The following is a 25938-nucleotide window of genomic DNA, read 5'->3' as shown; positions in this document are numbered from 1 at the left end:
GTGTACACTTGTCTAACTCAAAATTAAGAAATCAATATTTTAAACATAAAACGGAACACATTTTTATTTAGTAATTAGGTAACATTTACATACCAGTACTGTCATATTATGCATCACATTTTAACTTTATTAAGCCTCTGGACTCAGAATGCTCGGACATTAGGAGTCCCTATTTCATTGGCGCACTGTTGCAATTGGTTTGTTCAGCATCAGCTGACATCAGTTATAGAAGGTTTGTGACTGGAGGAAGCTAAGCCTCTTGACTGTAGGAAGCTAAGTCTCCTGATTGGAGGCAGCTAAGCCTCATGATTGAAGGAAGCCTGTTTGCAGAGGCAAGGTATGGGCCATTTTGTTCTCCTCAGCTTACTTCTGTGAATAAGACAAACCTCAACTTTAGGAAAAAGTAGTGTCTTATACATGGAAAAATATGGTATGTGTACTTCAAAACTGAAATAAAAATCAGTGCAATAAAAGACATTATTTAGCTCTTTGATTTAAAAGATATTGTAAATATCCAATATGGTAAATTTGCAGTGGGGCTCTGTTTCAAACCTCGTTAGGAGGTTTGGGCTGAGGAGTCAGCAATATGCTGACAACACCCAGCTCTACCTCTCATTCTCTACCAATCCAGATGTGGCAGTCACCGTTCTGAACTCGTGCCTGGACTCGATAATGGTCTGGATGAGGGTCAATAAACTGAGGATCAATCCAGACAAGTCAGAAGTGCTGCTGGTAGGTTCCCCTGCCAGATAGGTTAAAGGGCCATTTCCCTGCCTTAGACGGGATTACACTCCCCCTAAAGGACAGGGTCTGCAGCTTGGGAGTGCTCCTTGACCCCGGTCTGACCTTGGAAGACCAGGTGGACTCAGTGTCCAGGGGTGCCTTCTTACAGCTGCGGAGAATATATCAACTTCTCCCTTACAGTGGTGCCTCGCGTAACGATGTTAATTGGTTCCCAAAAAAACATCACTATGGGAAAACATCACTAAGCGAAACACCATTTCCCATAGGAATGCATTGAGAACCGGTTAATCCATTCCAATGGGAACGGATTACCGTCCTTAAGCGAAAATCGCCATAGGAAACATTGCTAAGCGAAACAATGTTTCCCCCATTGGAATGCATTGAAGCCTATTCAGTGCATTCCAATGGTTTTGCGATGTCCGTTTTCGCTATTTTTAAAGTGTCTTAAAATGTTCAAAAACTTTTAAATGCTTGGGATCGTTAGTGCACCTTGTAAAACCTTTGCAAACTTAATTTGCCTTTGTTCTGACTCTTCGTTAATTTTTGTTGAATTTCCCCCCCCATTGGAATGCATTGAACTGTAGGTTTGACAGTCACCCTGTATGTTTATAGGAAGTTTTCCACTGTGTGCATGAATCAAAGAACCACTGGAGTTTCTGATACTGCCGAGGCATCTAAATCCAAACCTAGCCTTGTTATGTTTTGTTGTTAAAGAGTATATACATCATGGTCTTTGGCTTCCTCTACTGGCCAGTTATGATAATACATGTGAAAATACTTTTTTTCTGGATTTTTTTTTCTTTTACCCTGCTATGTAAAGTATTTTCTATTATCTGTGGTTTTCAGCATCTGTGAGGGGACTTGGAACCAATTCCCTCATGGATACGGGAGTCCTACTGTCATGTCCAAATTTATTTATTTATTTATTTATTTATTTATTTATTTATTTATTTATTTATTTATTTATTTATTTATTTATTTATTTATTTATTTATTTATTTATTTATTTATTTAATATCCTGCCTATCTAGTCGATTAAGACCACTCTAGGCGGCTTACAACAAAAATAAAACAATGTAATTAAAAACAATTATATATAAGGGGAAAAACTTTTGACAAGATGGGACAGACACTAGGAGAGGAGAGGAGAGGAGAGATCAGGAATTGGCTGATGGGAAGGCCTGCTGAAACATCAGTGCTTTTAGTTGATTTTTAAAAATACCCAGCGAGGGAGCCGCGCGAATATCAGGGGGTAGGTTATTCCAGAGGCGAGGAGCCACCGCCGAGAAGGCCCGGTTTCTTGTCTTTTCTTTCCGGGCCTCCCTCGGCGTTAGGCTCCTCAACCTCACCTCCTGGCTCGCGCGAGTGACACAATTACAATTTCTGACTGCGTATCAGAAGATTGTAGGTTTGACTCCTGATCTTGGTGGAAGTAGGCGTTCCGCCAAGTATCGAGGCCTTAAGCCGTTTAGGGCTTTATACGTAAGCGTCAACACTTTGAAGTCGATGCGGAATCGGATAGGCAGCCAGTGCAATGCGGCCAGAGTGGGTGAAATGTGTTGGTATTTTTTCACACCACTGAGAAGTCTGGCCGCAGCATTCTGCACCACCTGAAGTTTCCGCAGCAGCCTCAAAGGCAGCCCCACGTAGAGCGCATTACAGTGGTCTAATCTTGAGATTACGAGCGCATGCACCAAGGTAGTGAGGGCCCCGACATTGAGATAGGGCTGCAGCTGGGCTATCCGCCTAAGATGGTAGAAGGCGGTTCGGACCACCGACGCCACCTGGAATTCCATAGTGAGCGCCGGGTCCAGATGGATCCCCAAGCTGCGGACCCCATCCTTGGCAGGGATGGTCACCCCCCTGAAGGAGAGGGAGTTTCCCAAGCCCCCCACTGTGGGGACACCCACCCTTAGTACCTCCGTCTTGTCCGGGTTCAGCCTCAGCCCGTTCTCCTGCATACATTGCAGTACGGTCCCCAGGCAGCGCTGAAGGGACAGAACGGCATCTCCTGCGGTAGGTGGAAAGGAGATGTAGAGCTGAGTATCATCAGCATACTGATGACACCGGGCTCCACACCCCCGGATGACCCCTCCCAGCGGCCTCATATAGATGTTGAACAGCTTTGGGGAGATAATCGACCCCTTTGGAACCCCACAATTGAGACTCCAGGGGGCCGAGACGCTCTCCCCAAGCTGTACTCTCGGGGCGGTCCTCCAAGAAGGAACGGAGCCAGGCCAGTGCTAGGCCCCCGATTCCCAACTCAGAGAGCCTCCCCAGGAGGATACCGTGGTCAATGGTATCAAAGGCCGCTGAGATGTCGAGGAGGACCAGCAGAGACACTATAGGTCATCGTACAGGGCGACCAGTGCCGTTTCTGTACCATGGCACGGCCTGAAGCCCAACTGAAATGGATCCAGGGCATCTGTTTCGTCCAGGTGTGCCTGAAGCTGGTCGGCCACCACCCTCTCAAACACCTTGCTTAGGAAAGAAACATTGGCGACGGGCCTGTAATTGCCAATTTCGTCCGCCACCAAACTTGGTTTCTTCCAAATGTCAGTGTTCCGAATCAAAATCCAGAAAGTGCTAGTTGGTGAATATGGCTTTGCTTCCTGTAGTTGGAGCATCATGTGAGGTTGGTTCTGCTTGTGGGTGAGCTGGGTACAATGTGTGCCTTTATTCAAAGTTACAATGTGTGCCTTTATTCAAAATTGTTGTGCAATTTCTGATTCAGAGTAATTACAAAATGCATTATTCAATTTTTAGGCATTTCAGTTAAGCACCTTTCTATTAAAATCAGGTATTCTCTGGCAAAATTATTAAAAACCTCCTTGTTGTGGCACCTTATAGCAAATTTTATTTAACCTAAGTTTTTGTGGATATTTGTTCTCACATCTAAAGAGGTGGGCTGCAGTCCACAAATGCTGGTGCCAAATATATATTTTTAAAAAATCTTTAAGGTGCTGTATGTCTCTTTCATAGGATAGAACTTAGTGATCATGTAGTTGAATTTATTCTTATTGCTGTGGTTTACATTTATTATTAATCACAGTTCTTTTAATAAGGAAATTCAGTTGATAATTATGAATACCCCCAGCTTTTATCCAGACAACAATCCCATGGGGTGGTTCAGGCTCAGAGAGATAGTAGCCCACTGTAACCCAGGGAAATTAATCACGGAATGAAGACTTGAAGTCTGATACCCTGGCCACAGCTGGACATCCTAATTATTACTTCATATAAATTATATGACTAACATGGGAACTTTTAAGAGGCTTCCTTGCAAAATGTTTTTGCTGTATCCTGCTTAGACATTGGTGGCTGCCCAGTACAGGGCATAAGTTTGAGGAATCCATTCAATTATTTCTGCATTTTGGTCAGCAGATGGTGCACTGTCTGCTAAGAGCTAAGCAAAAGTAAAATGCATTTTAAAAGTGATTTTGGAGAGATAACTCATTCATAGGGTTGCCGTAAGTCAGAGGTGACTTGATGGCGTATGACAACAATCACAACATCAACCACAACAGAATAATGTCCAAGATGTTAGTGTTACAAAGTTCTATGTTAAGACAAGTTATTTGCTGCTGACTTTTCTTTTAAAATGCCCTGTCGTTCCTTAAAATAACTAAATAATTAAGTATACTGATAGCCTTAGTCTTCCTCTTTTTCATATTCTTATTGCTGTGGAATCTCTTACAGTGCAGCTTAATCTGCAGGAGTCTAGTTATGAAGTGGGGGAATTTGAATATAAATATTTTAATATGCAGTCCTGAGTATGTCTTCTCAGAAGTAAGCAGCATTAAATTCAGTGGAACTGAGTTCTAAATAAGTGTGTATAGGACTGCATTCTAATAGGTGGGTACAAAACAAAGCATGTATCAAGACTGCCAAAACTCAATTCCTGTCAAATATTTGTAAACTCTTCATACATTTTGATTATATGTGTCCCATAAGATTCTGCTTGCTGGGCAGAATCTTATGGGACCAATTTTATTTTCTGCTAGCCAGCACTCAGAGCAAAGGAGTTCTAGAGATAACTTACAACTTGAATTTCAGGGATCAGAAGTAATATATATATGTTAAATTTACCTGTCTCATATGTAGCACACGACAGGGTTTCAGGTGACAACTCATTAGTGTTAGCAGTTGTGTATCCTTTCCTCAAAAAAAAGTGCCAATGAATTTGCATCTTATACAGAACCGAGAGTACTGCCATTTTATTTTGTATAGATCCAGCCTTTGGTCAGCATATTCTAACAAATAAACTATTTCAAATACATTATTTAAATATATATCCTAGAAGGTATGGCTATCTTTTTTCCATTTCATGGAATGTACTACAGTACAAGGACAAACTCAACAGCCAATTTTGTATGTGCTCCAAGTGAAATGAAACAAGTTCAGTAGACTGCTTCCAAGAAATCAGAAGAAGACTGAGACTTTGAAGGGCAGCAATGAAATAGAAAATATCGTCAAGGGTAAAGGATGTCTCATTGGAGACCAAGACCATTCGTACTCTTGTATTCCAGATCAGTGTGTATGGACATGAAGATTCCCAGTGTGATTTAACTGATAGAGTAATGGATTAGGACTCTGGGCAGCAGAGTGTGGAACTAGTAAACCACTCATTAAATATCTCACTTACCTTGAAAGCCTTATTAGGGTTGATACAAGTCTGTTCTGACTTGACAGGACAGGACACACACATGTATGAATATGAAAGCTGGACAGTAAAGAAAGCCAAGAGGAACAATATTAATCCATTTGAAATATGGTGCTGGAAGAAAGTGTTGCAGATGGCCTGGTCTACCAGAAACATGAATAGCTGGGTTGTCAAATAAATCAAGCTTTAACTGTTTCTAGAGGCAAAAATGAAGAAAATGAGACTGTGCTACTTGATACACATCATGAGAAGGCAAGCTTCTCTGGAAAAGACAATAATGCTGGGAACGGTTGAAGGCAGCAGGAAAAGAGGAAGACCAAATATAAGATGGACCGAATCCCTAAAAGAAGCCACAGGCTTGAGTTCATAAGAACTGAGAAGGGCTGTTGAGAACAATACATTTGGAAATCTTTCATTCATTCGGTTGCTGTAAATTGGAGGTGACTTGATAGCACATAACAACTTCTGTCTTAGACAGCTTGCAGCAATATTAGATTATCCAGTCCCCGTTCTGTTTTACAAGCAATTAAGTGCTATATCCATAGACAAAAACTCATCATACTTTCCATTTCCACCAGGGGCTTATCTGCCATGCCCCCCTTCCCCGCTTCAGACTTACTCCCATGAATTTGTTCAGTAGTATAAACTGCTTGCTAGCTGAAAAAAATTTTTTATATTAGGGTACTTTAGAAAGAATAGCTTGAGTACTAAAATACTGTAAGTTGCTTGTTACCTTGATAAATGAAGGAGCATCATGACACAGTGGTTAAACTGCAATACTGCAGCCAAAGCTCTGCTTATTAACTGGGTTCAGTCCCAGGCATCGGCTTGAGGATCACTCAGCCTTCCATGGTTGGTAAATTGAGTATGCAGATCACTGAGGCAGGGGAATGTGTAGCCTGCATAATTAAATTGTAAGCTACCAGAGAGTGCTTTAAGTACCGTATTTGCCGGCGTATAAGATGACTTTTTTGGCCCAAAAAACATGCCTCCAGATGGGGGGGTCGTCTTATACACTGGATGCACTTCAGTTGGCCCAGGAAGGAGCCGCCGCCATTGAGTGAGTGACGCGGGGCCGCGCCGGTCGAGGAGGAGGGCAGGCAGGCAGTCGGTCCGGACGGAGGGAGGGAAGCAGAGCCGCCCATGCTTGAGCGGCCAGAGCCTGCCGCTGGACAGCTGCTTCCCCTCCTCCTCCTTCACTGCCGCCGCCCACCCAACCGTTTTCCCTCCTCCTACTCCTCCTACTCCTCTGCTGCCACTGGCCAGGCCACTTCCCCTCCTCCTCACCCACCTCAGGCGGCCATGAACTTCCAGTGCGGGCCCGGGCAGAGCCCCGGGCAGCCAGCGCTGGCGCCGCAGCAGAGCTGTCCACTCTATATTTTGAGTGGAAATGTTGGGGGGTCGTCTTATACGCCCAGCCATCTTATACACCGGCAAATATGGACCGGTATATAAGCTTTGTTTTGTGTTACCTCTCACCTTATTGTTTCAGGATTATTAGATTTACACAGACATACATGTAACCCCACAGTCTTTGGAAAGGCATTCAGTTAGCTGTGTGTCCATTTGTACGTGGGAAAGAAAAGGAGTTGGGAAGAAAACACAGAGAAGAACACAAAAGCTCCCAGGATTAATATAAGAGGAAAGGGATGAAAATATACTGCAAAATTACCATGTATTTCCAGCAGCCAAGTCCATAACAATCCTAAACAGGCTGCTTGGGCAGCAACACCCAAGCTCCATTGGCAGCTTGAGCTACCAATTCTGTCCAGCTGGACAGAGCAGAGAGCCTGTGCGCGGCAGAACTGTGCATCAGCCTGTTAAAGTTAACTTCCTCCTAGCCACTGTTTTTAATGTTATCAAGAGGGCAGTGTTGTGTAACCTTCTGTGGTTGACAAGGTCACATGTTTCTGTTGCTTTATTTTGGTTCTGGGGCTGCACTGTTTAGCAGGCTTAACATCGAAAGTACAATGCCAGAATTAATGGTGTGTTTGAATTACTGTCTGCAATAAAGCAGTCAGCACTTTGTTTCTGCCACTCGGAACCTTTACTAGGTAAACAGTTTGTGAAGGTTTATAAGGAATACGATTTGCAAACACTGTAAAGTCACTCAGATGTGCAAAAATAATGCATTAGAACCCACAGATTATTGACTGTGTCTTTTCTGGAAACAAAAGGTTTTGGGGGAGATTTTATTTGTTTGTTTGTTTGTTTAACTTATATGGCACCCACGCTACCCAAAGGTCTCTGGGCGGCTTACAACAATTAAAATACAGTAAAAAACACACACAATTAAAATACAATTAAAATATATACTGTACTCTAAAATTGCCACCAGGACCCACAGTTGATATTATTTCAATTAAAAGCCTTCTGGAACAGTTCCTTTTGAACTGAAGGAAACAATAATGTTGATTGGTATAAAAGACTGCTTTGTAAGTAGTCCAGGGAAATGTTGGCAAGCACTTGAAGATTTTAACTACATATATACATACAATAAAGAATAGACTATATATGGAAACTGTGAAATGCCTTTTTTCATAGCGGGCAGAGTTCTGTTGAGAAGAGGTCTGTACAGTGTATAAGAGTTGACTTAATGGTGTCTGAAAGACTTATTTTTCTGCAACTGAGTGGTAAACATGGATATCCAAACATACTGGGGAAAGTAATACAGAACAATTAAATCGGTTTTTGGGGTTTCAAACCAGCAAATATTTGAAAAGCATATGTTTCTTTTCAATGTAGAGATATTGTGGGTACAGAAAGCTCTTGTTTGGCAGTACTATAAGCAAGAGGTTATAACAATGAGAAGAATTTTTTTGAAGACCTGTCCTTCCATTTTCCAGTGTATGTACAATTAAGAGGTACCCAGACTACAAATCTGAATTAGGTTGATTATGCCATTTTAAGCATTGGATGTTTTTATTGGAAATTATTGGCCAATAATGTGATGTGGAGTTCCCAGAATTTCTTTGGGGAGGGAAGAACTATTAAAGTCTTTTAAGTCTGTGATGCAGGTATAATTTTACCAGTCTGAGTTACAGAATAGGATGTTTTACTTCTGGTGCAAAGGGAGCTGGTAATTAAGATACTACTTTTTAACAGCATTTGAAGATATAGGAAAGACTTGTACAATGCAGGGTTTCTGTCCCCTCCCACCCTCCCAATTTATTGCAGTTTTCATTATAACGCAATGAAAGAGAAGCTCTTCGGGTCAAATTAGATGTTAAGGGAAATACATATTCCCAAAGATTAACCAGTTCTTTACCCCACAACTGAATTTCCTCCAAGATGTGTGCCTCAAAATTTCAAATGAAGCCCATGTCTGCCTTCCAATGACCAATTGCGTAGTGAATGTGCTGTTGCTCTTTGAGCAGCTAAATTATTGGTTAGCCAGTAATGACTGCTTCTCATTATCTTATCAAAGATTTTTTAAAAGTCAGTCACTTTAGCCTACTCTCCTCCATTATTTCTAGATAAGCAGCTGCTATATCTACATGAAAACCATATTGTCGTGGATGTATTTTTTAAAAAAGAGTGTAATTTAAGTAAGTCTGAGTTTTGAATATCAGAATAACAACAAAACTGACTTGGTGGAACAAAATAAGACATAAGAACTCTAGCAACCACCCTCACTTTGCAACTGTCAAGTCAAAAGCCTTTTTGATATAAGCAAGGTATGCCATGAAGCATTGTCTCCAGCGTCTGTGACTTGGAAGCCTATTACCTGTGAACATATTTGTTTGTTTATTTATTTATTTAATTTATATCCCGCCTATCTGGGTTATTATCCTCCAAATGGAGTGGTTGTCTAGAGAAAGGAAATGCAGAATTTCTGAATTCCAAATATGTTATTTTTAAAGAATTTAAGTTTTGTTATGCCATATGCCTATACTTACACATAACCTTCATTAACTTTGTTTGCATGTGAAAGACATAAAGATACACAAAATCAAGATGTTGTATGGGAAATTAACATTGCTCTTGAAACATCTGTGACTCTTTTCCTATGGTTGGATTTATGTGCTTTGTAAAGCAAATATATAATTTCTACAAAGCTGCACTTTGTATAGTATTTTAAAATGATATGCTTTACATTGTCTATTTGCATTATGCTATTGTCCCGCAACACTTAATTACAGTTTTGTGGAAATAACAATAATGTCACTCATAATACAATATTTATATTATGCAAGATTGTATTGTTTATGTTCCAATGTGAAACATTAATTCGTACATGTTCTTCATAATCTTAAATACTGAGCAAACCAGTCCTTAAACCGGAAACATAAATCTATATTTATGTTGCTGTTTGTTGGAATTATTAATAAATTACTTTGCCAAATTTTCTGCCAAATCAGTTAGTCTGAAACTTTTAATTATGAATAGTTTTTGTAATAGAGTTCCAGACTGATCAGTGATCTTTAGGACTGACTGAGAACAAGTCTATTCTGGCATACTAAGTGCCAGTTTCTACTAGGTTTTACATATGAGGAATTGTGACAGTACCACTGACTTCCATTTATAATCTTTTATGGGAAATCTATTCCCATATTGTCCAGTTTCTGGCTCCTACAATAAGTTTATCTGAACACTGAGCAAAATCCTGTTGCATGCCTTTACGCTGTAAGGCACAATTTCTTATAGAACTGGCAAAATCCTGTTGGTGTGACCTGGATTGGGCACCAGAAACTTTTAATTGAAACTTTTCTCTATTGTGCCCCACTATCAGATTCTGAAGCTTCCTAGGGCTGCGTTTTGTCTCAAGGAAGCCTTTGGGAGCCTCAGGATGTGGGGTGGTGGGTTAGCTTTTAGTAGTAAAAAATCTGTTGGAGATGTGTGATCTTGCCTGCTTCCTTTAGTAGGTTTGAGTGGCAGGGACCTATCTAGTCTGGGATGACTGTCAATCTATCCAGAAGTAGCTGGCCATTTCCTCCTGCCTCTAAATTCAAAGAGAGCCCCCCAGCTTTGTTTTTGAGCTTCTTTCTCTCTCTTGACTTTGTTGAGGTCTGTTGTAGCAGTCAGCTGTTTGTTATTTTGCTGTTAGATTTTCACAACTTTAAATAAAGTTTTTTTCTAAAAAAATCTTATTCTTTCTACTACTAAAGTAAAGCAAAGTGTGCTGCTTATATATCACCCATAGTGCTTAAAGCTCTCTCTGGGCAGTTTACAGCTTAGTTATGTGGGCTACGCATTCCCCCTGCCCTCAGTGAACTGGGTACTTAATTTACCAACCTTGGAAGGATGGAAGATTGAGTCAAGCTTCGCAGGCTATCTGAGACCAGGATCGAATCCAGGTCATGAACAGTCTTGATTGCAAGTACTGCAGTTTATTCACTGTGCCATGAGGCTCCTCCTTACTTATGTTGCCGAGTGAGTTATTAAGACTGTAAGTGCCAGTTGAGGATTTGAACCTGTTCTGCTCTGTTAATCCCTGTACAGCTAGAAAATTCAAAACTACAACAATTCAAAACTCTGCAACATGATTGCTGCCGGATTGCCACTGGGTTTGAGACTTCTGGCAGTGATTGTTTTGCTATTAAAGACTTCGTCTCCCTTCCCCCACATCCCAATACAGTGGTAAACATAAACACCTCTGAACACAAATGATACCCAGTATGGTATAGTGGATAGAATGATGGGCTGAGACCCAGAAGGCTTAGGTTCTAATCCCCACTCGGCCATAGAAACTCGCTAGATATGTGGAACTGATAAAGCTACTCCTTAAATATCTCACTTGCCTTGAAAGCCCTATTAAGTTTGCTGTAAGTTTATTCTGACTTGACGGTACATAACAACAACACAAGCATAGTAAACATAAGCTCATAGTATTAGGCATTTATTTATTTATTTATTTATTTATTTATTTATTTATTTGATTTCTATACCACCCATATAGAAAATGTCTACTCTGGGCGGTTTATATATAACATAAAAATTAAGTAAGGTAAGAGCCAAGTTAATCACAGAGTCCAAGATGGGGAAAGGAAGAGAAGATGATGATAAAACAAAGAGAGGGTAAAGGGCAAATAGTCTACCTTTAGATAGGTAGATAAAGCTAGGTAAGTGTCATCCTCAGTATGAATCTGAGTTACATGTTAGTGCATATTAAAGATGGACACAGGCCAGCAAAATGGCAGTTTGTCTTGGTTCATGGTTCATCAAAGTCTGCGAACCACAACTTTTTTTCTGATGAACCATAAATCAGTTCATCGGCCCTATAAAAGGGCTCCCTAGGCACCTAGAGACACTCACTCCCCCCTGCCTGTTCCCACTGCCCCCATAGCATCCCTACATTTTGCTGCCACTGCTGCTGCCATCTTGAAAAGGCTTCCACAGGCCTTTTATTTTATTTTATTTTATTTTATTTGAGAAGGATTCATAACTCTAACATCGCTAAAAATTTCTCCATTCGTATTTGTCAGGATCATTGTGTTTGATAAACACGAATCAATTAATTAGTGATTTTCATTAATTTTTCCAATTTGTTGTTTCTTGCCCATCTCTAGTGCCCATATTGAAGAATATCATTTCAATTGTATAAATGAAGTGGCTGTAACACAGTGAAATGCTCTCTTAGATTCTAAAACTTAGGAAAAGTTAATACAGAATGAAGTAAAAAATCAATAAGACAGGATTAGAGAATCTATGGCTCTCCCAAGTACAGTATTATTGCTCCTACAGTTCTACAGATGTTATTGACAGCTCTGATCATTGTCTGTAGTGGTTGGGACTGGTATGGAGTCCAATCATTACTGGAGGGGCACAGGTTGCCTAATTCTGGAATAAAGGGAGGCTTTAATATCTGTCATACAAACAACAACAACAACAACAACAACAACATACTGTCAAGTCAATTCTGATCTATGGTGACCTTTTTCAGTGTTTTCTACGTATAGACTTCTCAGAAGTAATTTATCATTCCATCTTCTAAGGGTGCCCTTCTAGCTCCCAAAGCTACATAACCTGGCTTGTCTTCCAGGAAACACAGAGAGGAATCAAACTCCCAACCTCTGATTCCACAGAGAGATGTCTAACTCCTAATTTAGCACCTTTACGGCAGGTGTGAAGAAAGTGCAGCCTTCCAAAAGTTGTACTCCAAGACCCAACATTCTTTACCTCTGGCTGTGCTTTGGCTGTGCTGGCTAGGGCTGATGGGAGATGCTGTGCAATAGCACCCAGAAGGACCACACTTTGTTCAGCTTTAAGGGAGTAACTGGGGTTGACTTTATCACCAAAGGTATTACGAATCTTCCTCGTATTATCAAAAGACTGTGTGTTCTGTCTCCATTAGGTGGTGCACATGAAGGTCTGCAGCATTTGGGTCCTTATGGAAACATCCCAAATATTGTGGCTGAATTGACAGGCGATAATATACCTAAAGATTTCAGTGAAGATCAGGGGTACCCAGATCCTCCAAATCCTTGCCCAGTTGGAAAAACAGGTAAGCTACATAAAGCCACTACATGACTGAATGCTGAAAAAAAAATGCAAAAAGTATTTTCCTAATTGTGAAATTACTGTGTTTTCTTTTTAAAGGAATAGAATCTAAATTCTCACTGTTGACATAGTTTTTAAAACCATTTAAAATATCAGTTTGGTTTTTCCTTCAGACACACATTTCCTCCCGTCGTATTTACTCTTAAGAGATTCTATTTGTGGTTAAAACATCACAATTACAATAATACATGCACCAAAATTATTCTTTTTTTAAAAAAGATTACTGGCTTTATTTCATTTGCCTTGATTTAAAATTACTGCCAAAAATGGTAGGGTTTTTTTTGCATAAGACAATGCATCCAGAGAGAGAAAAATGGGTTACATTCTTTGGAAACTGCTGCTGTCCAACTGAAGCTGTCCTCTTTCATGTATACATTCTGAATGAAGACTCATATCTTACCAGGATCTAAGCAAAGCGGTTTTCAGAGATTTAAATATAGACTCAATTCTGTGGCCAACTGGAGACTATAAAAACATATTGCATGTTAAATGTATTAAAGAATTTTCTCAGTGGGGTTTGTGGGACAGCCTTGTTGAAAGACAAAAGGTTTCTAAGTTGTTTTCATGGCAAGATGTACTGGCTACATTCAAGCATTTTGGCACCTAAACCCTTCACCAGTAGAGCCCCTGCTGTTGTGCTTAACTTCTTTCCTGAAGTAGTAATCATTCTTGGTAAACTTGTTTTGTAACATTGGTAAGGATGATCAGTTTAAAGACCATGAGGCTCCCCTAAAAATATACAGTTAGCTTGAAAATAATGGGGCTGGTGGGACATTGAATCAAAATAATACTTATATGAATTTATTAAAAGCTTGAGGAGCTGGGTAGAAAAATGCATGAATTGATAAATCTGCTGAAGAAATTCTGGGGGGAAAAGAGGATAGTGTGATGCCAGATGTTGGCTGCTAACAGAGGCCTTTCCCCATCTAGACTTTTTAGTTTATGGTGGGATCAAGGAAACTGTGTATGTAAGTTAGCAATATCCATTGAAGCCTCTCACCACCAAGATTGAATGGGTTCAGTATCCACTGATTCACTTATTCACAGTGTGAAAATATTAAAAGGAAAAAAATCAAGAAAAAACTATTTTCAAATGTGTTACCAAAATTGGCTACTAGAGGGAGCCAGAGACTGTGCTATGAATATTTGTTAATGAAGAATACATAGCCTGATCTTTGGTGCCCTCTAGTGACCGCTTATGGTAATGCAAGTGAAAATGATTTTCCCCTGTTTTCTTTCTCTTTTACCATGTTACACACACACACAGAAAGAGAGAGAGAGAGAGAGAGAGAGAGAGAGAGTTCACTGTTATCCACGGTTTTCAGTATCCACGGAACCAATCCAAGGCAGATATGGGGGTCCTACTGTATTTACTTACCAGACAGTGTGATATAGTCCCATTACTTTCAAGGAGATAGATTCTGCCATTGCCTATGAACCTCTCCCATTATTTTGCATTTTGCCCACTCACATCTGTATAATGAAAAACCAGCCCTAATTTATATTCTGTGTTCTGTGCAAGGGAACAGAACTTTTTCAAGTGCTTTGGAACACACCAGTAGTTAAGCTTTGTTGTAACACAAGAGGTGTCACATTACCATTTTTCCCAGTGTTAGTTGACATATTAGAAATATACACATACCTTCTGGCTAATGCTCAGCTGATTACCAAATGCTGATCTTCTGAGTAGAAGCAGAGCAGTGATCTTGCACTTGCAGGTTGAATCATTTGCAAAGTCCAGAATACTTGTACTTACCTACATGCCTATGAATGTATATATACCCACACTTGTATAGAAAAGTCAGCAAATCTACAGTTTGCCTGCAACCAACTACAGTGGTGCCTCCACTTGCAGCCATAATCCGTTCCAGAAGATGGATGTAACTCGAAAAATCACAAAAAAATGACTTCAAGACTAATTGGAAACGCAATTAATCCCTTCCGGCTGAAGGGTGGCGGGGGGGGGGGGAGAAAAGCACTCAAGTGTGCAAGACCCATTGGAAACGCACAGAAAACAAACAGAGCAGATCGGAAATGCACAGAGAACAAAGGGGGCAGGTTGGAAATGCAAAGAAAACAGGAAAAACCATGGGAAGCATGCAGGACCCATCGGAAATGGGGAAACCCCCACAAAAAGCAACCAAATCCCCCAAGACCCATCAGAAATGGGGGGAAACCAAAATACAAACATCTCCATAAGACCCATCGGAAATGGGGAAACCACCCCAAAAAGCAACCAAACCCCCAAGACCCATCGGAAATGGGGAAAAAACACTCCAAAAAGCAACAACCCCCCCAAGACCCATCGGAAATGGGGAAACTCCCCCCCAAAAAGCAACAAAAAACCCCAAGACCCATCGGAAATGGGGGGAAACCAAATAACAACCAAACCCCGTAAGAACCATCACAGCACAGAAACATAAGCCCCCCAGCTCAAAACCATGCTGCAAAAACACCCAGATCAGTTTTTAAAAAGCAAAAAATAGCACCTTACCTTACAAGGCAGCCCAAAGCCTCCCTGCAAAGACACACACACGCTCTCAGAAGCAGAAGGAGGCAGTCCCAAGCCTACGACAACGACGCACACTCTCTAACTGCTGGGGTGAAAGAGCTACAAAGAAGCAGCCTCGTCGCCACCTACAGTTAGCAATTTGAATTTCCTGCCTTTTTCTGTTCGTAAATGGAAGCGCCGGTCGTAAGTAGAAGCAAACTTTTGTGGCTGGAGCTGGTCGTAACTCGAAATGGTCATAAGTAGGGATGTTCGTAAGTCGAGGCACCACTGTACAAAATAAAAAGTGCATAATCAAGAAGTTTATTGATACAAATATACAGTTCTAAGTTAATATATGAAAAATAGTTTGTTCTACCGCCATATTAACCTGGAGCCCTACAGGAAAAAACTGGGCGGGAAGGAAACTTTCATTTTCTGTCTGTTCTGAGTACTTGTGGAAATTGCTTTAAATTAACCCAAGATTCTAGTTTCCAAGAAAAATGAATCATTTTCTTATTTCCTACCCATTTATGATAAAATCCATTGCATGTGTTCTTAATGTAGTTTCCTTGATATATAATTTAAAATATGCCAAGTAGCTCAGGTTTCCCAAAATGTTTTTGCAGTTGATGATGGATGCCTTGAAAACACTCCAGATACAGCACAGTTCAGCAAAGAGTACCAACTTCACCAACACCTTTTTGATCCAGAACATGACTATTCCAGCATGGGCAAATGGGTGCGTAAATGTTGATTCAGTTCGTGACATTCCAAATAACTGTTGAATCAGCTAGACGTGATATTATTGCAAAGCTATTAAGGAAGCATTACTATGTCTCTAAAGTTCCGATCTTTCCCTTAAAGGGTTTTGCTTCTGGGAGGGGAAAATGTTCATGCTCCTTAAGTATTAGATGCATAATGCACTGTGTTGTACTGTGAGCCATTTAGATCTTTGGATCTGGATTGTGAGACATTAATCTAGAGTATGTTTGACATATGCAGAATTATATGTTTGTGCATGGGTGTATCTAAAATTGTCCTCCACAGTTCGTGATTGCAGAATAAAGTAGGCCGCCTTGCAAGGTTGCTATAAAGTTTTCTGTTTTCTTCATTATAGCCTAAAACCTGTCTGTGTTCAGTTAAATGTACCAGTTGACATTGTTTGCTCTAGCCACACTCACAGCAATTAGGCTGACTTGGTTTTAGATTTATAGCGTTAACCACTTACTAGATTTCTAAACTTTTAATCAATAGAAGACAGAAACCAATGACTGGCACTTTAGAGACTATATTGTGTGAAATTGAACATAATTTTTGCAGTTTTAAGAACTACTTATGCCAGCTTCATTTTGAAATAATAGTTTGAGAGCTATCAAGTACTTGTGTCCATAGATGTCTTCCTGGCATTTTAAAACATGATGCAACCAAAGTTAGTTCCACTGGTTTCAATGGAACAAATCTAGGTACATAATTAACCCTCTCAGTGACATCTGTGGATTAAAAAAATTAACTTTGGTTGATCATTCACTCTTTCTCTCATTCACTCTCTCAGTCATTCATGGCATATGTATACCATCATGTGATATCCTCTGATCAGCTTTCAGTTATGTTCTCTGACTAGGGTAAACTAAACAAATATACATATTGCAAAACAAAATATAAGCAAAAGTCTGTAAAATCAGAAGCAGCCATTCGACAACATTCACAGCAAGACAAAAGTTAAAAAAAGATTTTAAAAACTGATTGGCCTGGGCTATATGAATTATTTAAAAATCCCTGTGTCTTCAAAAGGTCTTCAAAATCCACATGGTTGGCATCAACCAAACCTCTCCAGGTATTTGATAATCAAGGCCTCACAGCTGAAAATGCCCTCACTTTAATGGTCATCTACCCCAGTTTATTTATGAACGAAGCTTTGAAGATGCCCTTTAGGTTTGGGTGAATAAATATAACAGGAAGCCTTTCAGGTATCTGGGTTGCAAACTTGTGAGGGCTTTAAAAGTTAAAACGAGCACTGTAATTTAGACATGGACATGGGCTGGAGCTTATGCAGGTGACAAAGCACAGGCACAGTATGGTCAAACACCTAGCCATAAATAGTGATCTTGTAGCTCTGTTTTGGCCAAATTGCATCTTCAGTTACCTATAGACAAGGTTACTAGAGCATGATAAGGTCAAAACTGGTTTGTCAGCCAAAAGATTATAGAAGCTGCTTCAAGCCAGAGAACTCACTTTTGCCCCTGTATGAATAACCCCCAGACTGCCTGAATCTTTGAGATTCCATCTAGAGCAGGCTGAACACCAGTCATTAAACACCCGGCCACAGTACTTCTACTGTACCCAGTCACTGTTCAGGATAATTGTAGCTTTACTTGCATCTCATTAAAATGAAAGATAAAACTGTGTGTAATTGGCATAGTGATGACATCTCAGACCAAAATTCTTGGTCACCTGTTCAGGTATTGTCATGTAGATGTTTAGCAGCATTAGACAAAAAAGTTAAACTCTATAGAGAATTCTAAGCATGACAAGAGATTTAGTAGTTATCTTCCAGCACCATTTTCTGGGGGAAAAAAAACCCACAGGCCAAGTAGGGGCAGAATTACAACCCAGCCATGCCTTAGAGACCCAACTAAAGCAACCTATTCAGAAGTAAACATGGCATCCAGAATCATAAAGTTGTCCATGGCTGCTCTTCTCACCAATAATGTTTCTTGTGCATGTCTCATTAGACCCATCATCAATTTTCCTCTGCCTTCCTTCCGATCTGCTTCATTGCGCTCAGCTGAGGAATATAGCAAGGAGCTATATTGGCAATTCTCAAAACAATTAGGGCTTTAACTGGAGTGCTAATTGTATTGACCAAGAGATATTTCAGAGCCCTCAGAAATATATCAGAATCCATTACCTTCTTGGGGGAGTTGGACGCTTTTTTAGGATGCTTCTGGCAGTCACAACTTAAACAGGAAGTGATCTGGCCATGAATCTGACAAAGGAACAGATGTCATATCCACTGCTTTTAGATCACTAACCAAAAATGTATCCTGGTCTGTGCAGTACATATCAGTTGAAGGCATTCAAGCTTCAACTTCTTTATTTGGAAAATAACCCGGACAAGACGGAGGTACTGAGGGTGGGTCCCCCCACAGCTGGGGATCCGGGAAACTCCCTCTCTTTTTGGGGGGGTGGCTCTGCCCGCCAGGGATGAGGTCTGCAGTCCCCCATGGAATCCCAGGTGGCGTCGGTGGTCCGCACCGCCTTTTTTCATCTCAGGCGGCTAGCACAGCTGCGGCACTACCTTGATGTGGGGGCACTCACCACCTTGGTGCATGCGCTCGTAGTCTCAAGATTAGACCACTGCAGTGCGCTCTACGTGGGGCTACCTTTGAGGCTGCTGCGGAAACTACAGGTGGTGCAGAATGCGGCGACCAGGTTACTTAGTGGAGTGAAAAAATACCAACACATCTCACCCACTCTGACTGCATTGCATTGGCTGCCCATCCGATTCCGCATCAACTTCAAAGTGTTGATGCTCACGTACAAAGCCCTAAACGGTTTAGGGCCTCGTTACCTGGCGGAACGCCTACTCCCACCAAGGTCTACCCGTGTCACTCGTGCGAGCCAGGAGGTGAGGCTGAGGAGCCTAACACCGAAGGAGGCCTGGAAGGGAAAGACAAGAAATCGGGCCTTCTCGGCAGTGGCTCCTCGCCTCTGGAATAACCTTCCCCCTGACATTCGCGCGGCTCCCTCGCTGGGTACTTAAAAAAATCAGCTAAAAACACTGATGTTTCGGCAGGCCTTCCCCTCAGCTAATTCCTGATCTTCCCTTTTCTTCTCTCCTAGTGTTTCCCCCATCCTATCCCCCATCCCCCATCCTGTCTAATGTTTCTTCCCTCATTTAAAATTGTTTTAATTACATTGTTATATACCTGTTGTAAGCTGCCTAGAGTGGTCCCGTGGGACTAGATAGGCAGAATATAAAATGGATGGATGGATGGATGGATGGATGGATGGATGGATGGATGGATGGATGGATGGATGGATGGATGGATGGATGGATGGATGGATGGATGGATGGATGGATGGATGGATGGATGGATGGATGGATGGATGTTTCGGCAGGCCTTCCCTGACACCTTTTCTTTCCTTTTCTATTGTTTCTTTTACTCTGTGTATGGCTTTTATTATTTAAATTGTTTATGTATTTTCCTTGTACTTTTATGGTTGTTAGCCGCCTAGAGTGGTCCTGACCCGACCAGATAGGCGGGATATATATGTATGTATATACATACATACATACATACATACATACATACATACATACATACATACATACATACATACATATATATGTATGTATGTATATGTATGTATGTATGTGTATGTATGTGTATGTATATATATATGTATGTGTGTATGTGTATATATATATATAAATATATATATATATATATAAATATATATATAAATATATATATATAAAAATAAATGTAGGCATCCTTGGCCCCTCTGCAGACTATTTTCAGACCTTGCCTTACTTTTTCTAGGTATCAATCTCTGCAAAAACTTTTTAATTCTTGTTTTCCTAATTTTCTTAATTCCTCATCTTCTTAATTCCTCATTTTTGTGAGATGCAAGTAAAGCTGCAGTTTTCCTGAACAGTGTTCACTTCAGAGGAGAGCAAGAGATGTTCAGTGTCTCTTCAAAAATCTGAATCCGCCACTTTGTAGGACAGGTAGAACTGATTGGGCATGCTACCTTTTCAGATTTACCATTCTTGCAGGGTTAATATTCTACATCAGTTTTCATTACCTTATCTGCACTCTGTTGCCTATTATATTTAAACATTAGTTATAGTTTTAAAATATTCCCAGACAGACAAAACAAAATATGATATTTCTTCAGCCAAAGCAGCTGAGCTGTTTCTTTTCTTTCAAGATACAACTTCTAACTTGAATTGAATTGTGGCTTTATATAAAAAAAATAATGGTAGGAAATTTCTTTTTATAGAGATTCAGGCAAACTAATATGTCAAGAGGAACTAAAAATCATTGTTTCCTAAAGGAAATAGTGTATACTACTGTTGTTGTCTTTCTGCATATTAAATAGATTTTTCCCCTGAGTGAGTTTGCACAAATTACTGTGGCTAAGAATGCCTTTCCTTGGCCAATTTCATCTCAGTTTTCTTGTCTTTTGGGCTCAGTTCAGATGAAATAGTTGAGGTCAGGCAAAAGTTATGCCTTGTGAACTTGGGATATAAGTCAACAAGAGAAACAGATAATGCTTGGCACAAACCTTTAGCTCTCTAGTCCATTTGTTTCACACAAATCCAGATTTTTTTCAGAAATAATTGTTTTGTCACTTTCACTACTTTTGTGTACATACTATGATGTTCGTTCGTTCGTTTAGTCATTTAGTCGTGTCCGACTCTTTGTGACCCCATGGACCAGAGCACGTCAGGCCCTCCTATCTTCCACTGCCTCCCGTAGTTGTGTCAATTTCATGTTGGTTGCTTCGCAGACACTGTCCAACCATCTCATCCTCTGTTGTCCCCTTCTCCTCTTGCCGTCACACTTTCCTAACATCAAGATCTTTTCCAAGGAGTCTTCTCCTCTCATGAGATAGCCAAAGTACTGGAGCCTCAGCTTCAGGATCTGTCCTCCCAGTGAGCACTCAGGGTTGATTTCCTTTAGAATTGATAGGTTTGTTCTCCTTGCAGTCCAGGGGACTCTCAAGAGCCTCCTCCAGCACCAAATTCAAAGGCATCAGTTCTTCGGCGGTCTGCTTTCTTTATGGTCCAGCTCTCACTTCCATACATCACGACAGGGAAAACCATAGCTTTTACTATTCGGACTTTTGTTGGCAAGGTCATGTCTCTGCTTTTTAAGATGCTGTCAAGGTTTGTCATTGCTTTCCTACCAAGAAGCAGGCGTCTTTTAATTTCATGGCTGCTGACTCCATCTGCAGTGATGAGCCTAAGAAAGTAAAGTCTGTCACTGCCTCCGTAACTTCCCCTTCTATTTCCCAGGAGGTGATGGGACCAGTGGCCATGATCTTAGTTTTTTTGATGTTGAGTTTCAGGCCATTTTTTGCACTCTCCTCTTTCACCCTCATTACAAGGTTCATTAATTCCTCCTCAATTTCTGCCATCAGAGTGGTATCATCTGCATATCGGAGGTTGTTGATATTTCTTCCAGCAATCTTAATTCCAGCCTTTCGCATGATGTATTCTGCATATAAATTGAATAAGCCGGGGGACAATATACAGCCTTGTCGTACTCCTTTCCCAATTTTGAACCAATCAGTTGTTCCATATCCAGTTCTAACTGTTGCTTCCTGTCCCACCTATACGTTTCTCAGGAGATCGATAAGGTGGCCAGGCACTCCCATTTCTTTAAGGACTTGCCATAGTTTGCTGTGGTCCACACAGTCAAAGGCTTTTGTGTAGTCAATGAAGCAGAAGTAGATATTTTTCTGGAACTCTCTGGCTTTCTCCATAATCCAGCACATGTTAGCAATTTGGTCTGTAGTTCCTCTGCCCTTTCAGAATCCAGCTTGTACTTCTGAGAGTTCTCGGTCCACATACTGCTGAAGCCTACCTTGTAGGATTTTGAGCATAACCTTGATAGCGTGTGAAATGAGTGCAACTGTACGGTAGTGGAAGCATTCTTTGGCATTGCCTTTCTTTGGGATTGGGATGTAGACTGATCTTTTCCAATCCTCTGGCCACTGTTGAGTTTTCCAAACTTGCTGGCATATTGAATGTAGCACCTTAACAGCACGACTAAACGACTAAAACGAAATGATCCGATTACAGCTTTTCCCACTCTTTTGTTGACTATGAGGACTACGCCATTCCTTCTACAGGATTCTTGCCCACAATAGTAGATATGATAATCATCTGAGCTGAATTCGCCCATTCGTGTCCATTTTAGTTCACTGATGCCCAGGATGTTGATGTTTATTCTTGCAATTTCCTGTTTGACCACCTCCAAGTTACCAGGGTTCATAGATCTTACATTCCAGGTTCCTTTTGACCTGAGAGGCCCATCTTCCAGCGTCATATCTTTTAGCCTTTTGTTTCTGATCATGGGGCGTTCTTGGGAAAGATACTGGAGTGGCATTGTCATTTCCTACTCCAGGTGGATCGCGTTTAGTCAGAACTCTCCACTATGTCCTGTCCGTCTTGGGTGTCCCTGCACGGCATAGCCCATAGCTTCTCTCAGTTACTCAAGCCCCTTCGCCACGACAAGGCAGCAATCCATGAAGGGGATTATGATGTTAGGGTCAGTTATTTATATAACAATGACAGGGCATTCTGCTTTTTAAAATATAGCTTTTCTCCTAATCTCTTTTTCTTATACTTTTTTAATGTTTTGGTTTCCACACTATAATCCCAACTGAAAGCAAATCTGTTGAGTGTTGGTTTGACATTCCAGACTCTATTTGAGCTCACTGCATTGATGAAATATAGCAATACAGTATGTGGAAACACTTGTATAGGCTGGGGTCATTCATAGTCATTGCTTTCTTTTCCTCTTTTCATAGAGGTCTTCTGTCTGCCAAGATATCTTTGGGAAATTTCGAAAGATCAATCTGCTAAAAACATTCTAGACCAAACACTGTTTTTGTTTCTGTTTTAGGGATGTTTATTAGGGAAGCTTAGCAGCTTGAGTAAATGGTTAAAAAAATAAAACAGGGAAAAGCAACTGATACAAGAATTCTCCATAGCAGGGTGACAACCCTGTTTTCCTCCAGATGTTGTTGGACTACAGCTCCCATAATTCCTGATCTTCAGGCATGTTAACTGGAATACAACTTCCATTTCAGGAATTCCCGTCATTTTAATAGCTCTTTAAAGTTCTTTTTAAAAAAAGCAGTTACACATTTTAAAATTTTATTTATTTTTAATCATTTTATCATTAGCAATCTTGAGTCCTGATTTTTAGGGGAAAGGTAAGATGTAAATCTAATAAATAAATAAATAAGCAAGCAACTTAAATAACAAATAAATAATAATAAGTAAACAAAATCTGGGAGGGTGATGTCAACTTTCCTCCCCTCTTTTAAAAGTATTCAAAATATGTGCAATTTATGTGTGACATCCATCAGCACACAGGTGAACTTCAACTTGTGCAGTGAATCTTTAACTTCTTCTCTCCTCCTTTCATGGATCAGCTCAGAAGGGTCTTCCAGCCTTGTAGAGCTGATCAGGGGTCCGAGAGATGTAAGATCCAATCCAAAGCCATCAGTAATGACTGCTTCATAAAAATGAGTTTGGAAAGAGCTAAAATTGCCAGCATTTTTCAGTTATCATGACCATGCTAATTGGAGGATTCTAGGATTTGTTGTCCAAAAGCAAAACCCATTTTTCTGATATTTGAACAAAGGACTGTCTCCCCAAGCTAGCAATTCTGTTATTCCTTACAATTTTAAATGATTTATCTGTCTGGGTCCTTACCCATGAAGAGCATATGCTTTTCTGCTCAGCCGTTTTTCCACTCTGACTCCTTGCTTGCTGAGACAGTTAAGATTAAAACCATCATGCAATTTTAAATCATCATATATTCCAATTTGTATAATAGTTGATGACACTGAATATCCCAGAAGAATAGCAAAAATATTTTATTAATAACTATAGTAATTCAAATATTTTCTTGTGGTTTATCTTTCCACCAACATGGCATTCTCTCCCAAGCTGCTTTCCAAAATATTCATATGCTAATATTTAGATGACACAAAGTCTTGCTTAAAAAGAAGAGTTACAAAATTTGATCCATATTTTGTATTTCTTTCTTTTTTCGTTTTCAGAATAAGAATCTACTCTTTGAGAAAATGAAGGGTGGACTGAAAAGGAAGAAAAGGGTAATTTACAAAACACAACTTGATTTCATTTTAGTGCCTTCACATAGGATCATAATGAAGAGTAAAATCAGATTGGTGAAATAACTATAAATAGACATCTACAAATAACCAGAAATAGATCATGTCCAAATTAACATCTGGACATGGTCCATACTTGCAGAAAATACCTGTGATAAGCAAAACCACCTTCACAGAAAGTTCTTCTGTTTAAGCCAGTGTTTCTCTAGCCAAAATGAGGCAAGTAGTTTTTTTAAATTAAATATTTGTCCTTCCTTTCAGCATCCTTGAGGCTTACCTTTAGAGGGCAGAAGAATAAGCACTGCTTGCCAGCAAAGGAACCCCCACCCCCCAGGCTTTGTATCCATCTTTCACTGTTTAAGAAGGCATTGCCTCTGTTTATCAGGAATGATTAAGTGACCCAGATCTAACCAATACATAATTGCCTGGCTGACTGATTGATTAATATCCTGCATTTCTTCCTTATGGACCCATGGCGTTGTGCAAGGTTCCCCTTTTTTATGAGATAGGTCAGGCTGAGACACCACAAGTGATTGAATCGGAGTCCTCCAAGTCCTATTTCTGCACTTGATTTGTCATATCATGCCAGTCAAATTGTATAATTCAGAGGGAGACTGACTGTAAGAAGTTGGGGTCAGGACAAAACAGTGGATTTTGTAGAGATGGGGCAAGAATCCTCCTTCATCTCTGACTACTAGAGGCTTTCAGGAGACGTTTGATTTAAAATTCAGTTCATACTAGTAATTATGTCATGGTGTGCTATTTTGAGAATTACTGGTGTAAATGTATAATATATTAGAATATAGTATAGGATGTGTTCCTGGACTCTTCCATTCTTAATCATGTTGAAAATATATATTTTTTCAGAGTGTAAATCCGTATCTTCAAGGACAAAGGCTGGACAATGTTGTGGCAAAGAAGTCTGTCCCACATTTTTCAGATGAAGAAAAAGAGACTGGAAACTGAATGAAACTTCACGGAAAGCTCTAATCCTGCTTGTATATAATCAGTGATTTAAATCTCATAGTGGCTGTATGTTTACTGATTATATAATTATCACTTAAGAGCAGCTGGATTTATAATATTTCTTTTTCCTTGAAACATGAAAACCCAATTCTGCTTTTTATTAAGTAATAGTGATAGGATCTTTCTGTTTTCCTGGATCTGAAGCAAACATATGAATAATAATAATAATTTCAACAGTCAAGAGTTAAAATGGCCTTAAGAAGCAAATGAAAAGGAGGGGGATTTTAAACATTTCACATTATTGTATTTATATGCATGTTGTGATGTTTACCTTTCCTGAACAATTATTTCACTGGATTCTGTTAGTAAACAATTACCTAATTAACAATGTATGTTCAGATATTTGCTGTTTATTAAAATAAATACTGGAAGCAGTCTTCTTGCATGGAGATACATATTTGTTTCACAGCCTCTTTTAAAATTTATTATAGGCAAGCTATAAACTTTTCTTTGAACAGGATGGCTTTACAATTCAGTATTTTGGTTGGTTACTGCTGTTCCTTACACTGGCAACAGCATTTGGCTTGTTTTCTGGTGAAACTCCAAACAACAACAACAACAACAACAACAACAACAATAAAAGGATAAGAATAATATACCTCCCATCTGGCAGCCAGGGCCACTCTGGGTG

General features: G+C 40.1%; 1 protein-coding gene across 1 annotated transcript in view; it reads left to right on the top strand.

The window, feature by feature from the left end:
* Positions 1-25683, top strand: part of ARHGAP11A (Rho GTPase activating protein 11A) — a 66828-nt gene extending 41145 nt beyond the window's left edge. The window contains exons 15-18 of the mRNA XM_078387474.1: positions 12702-12851; positions 16025-16137; positions 24210-24263; positions 25149-25683. Of these exons, the coding sequence (XP_078243600.1) occupies positions 12702-12851; positions 16025-16137; positions 24210-24263; positions 25149-25247 (416 nt within the window). The 3' untranslated portion in view covers positions 25248-25683. The remainder of the gene's footprint in view (positions 1-12701; positions 12852-16024; positions 16138-24209; positions 24264-25148) is intronic.
* The last annotated feature ends 255 nt before the right edge of the window (positions 25684-25938 follow it).

This window comes from Pogona vitticeps, chromosome 1 (genome assembly GCF_051106095.1).
Source record: "Pogona vitticeps strain Pit_001003342236 chromosome 1, PviZW2.1, whole genome shotgun sequence".
Classification (NCBI taxonomy): domain Eukaryota; kingdom Metazoa; phylum Chordata; class Lepidosauria; order Squamata; family Agamidae; genus Pogona; species Pogona vitticeps.
The sequence above is the reverse complement of the archived record's forward strand: the minus strand, read 5'-3'. Positions and strand labels throughout refer to the sequence as shown.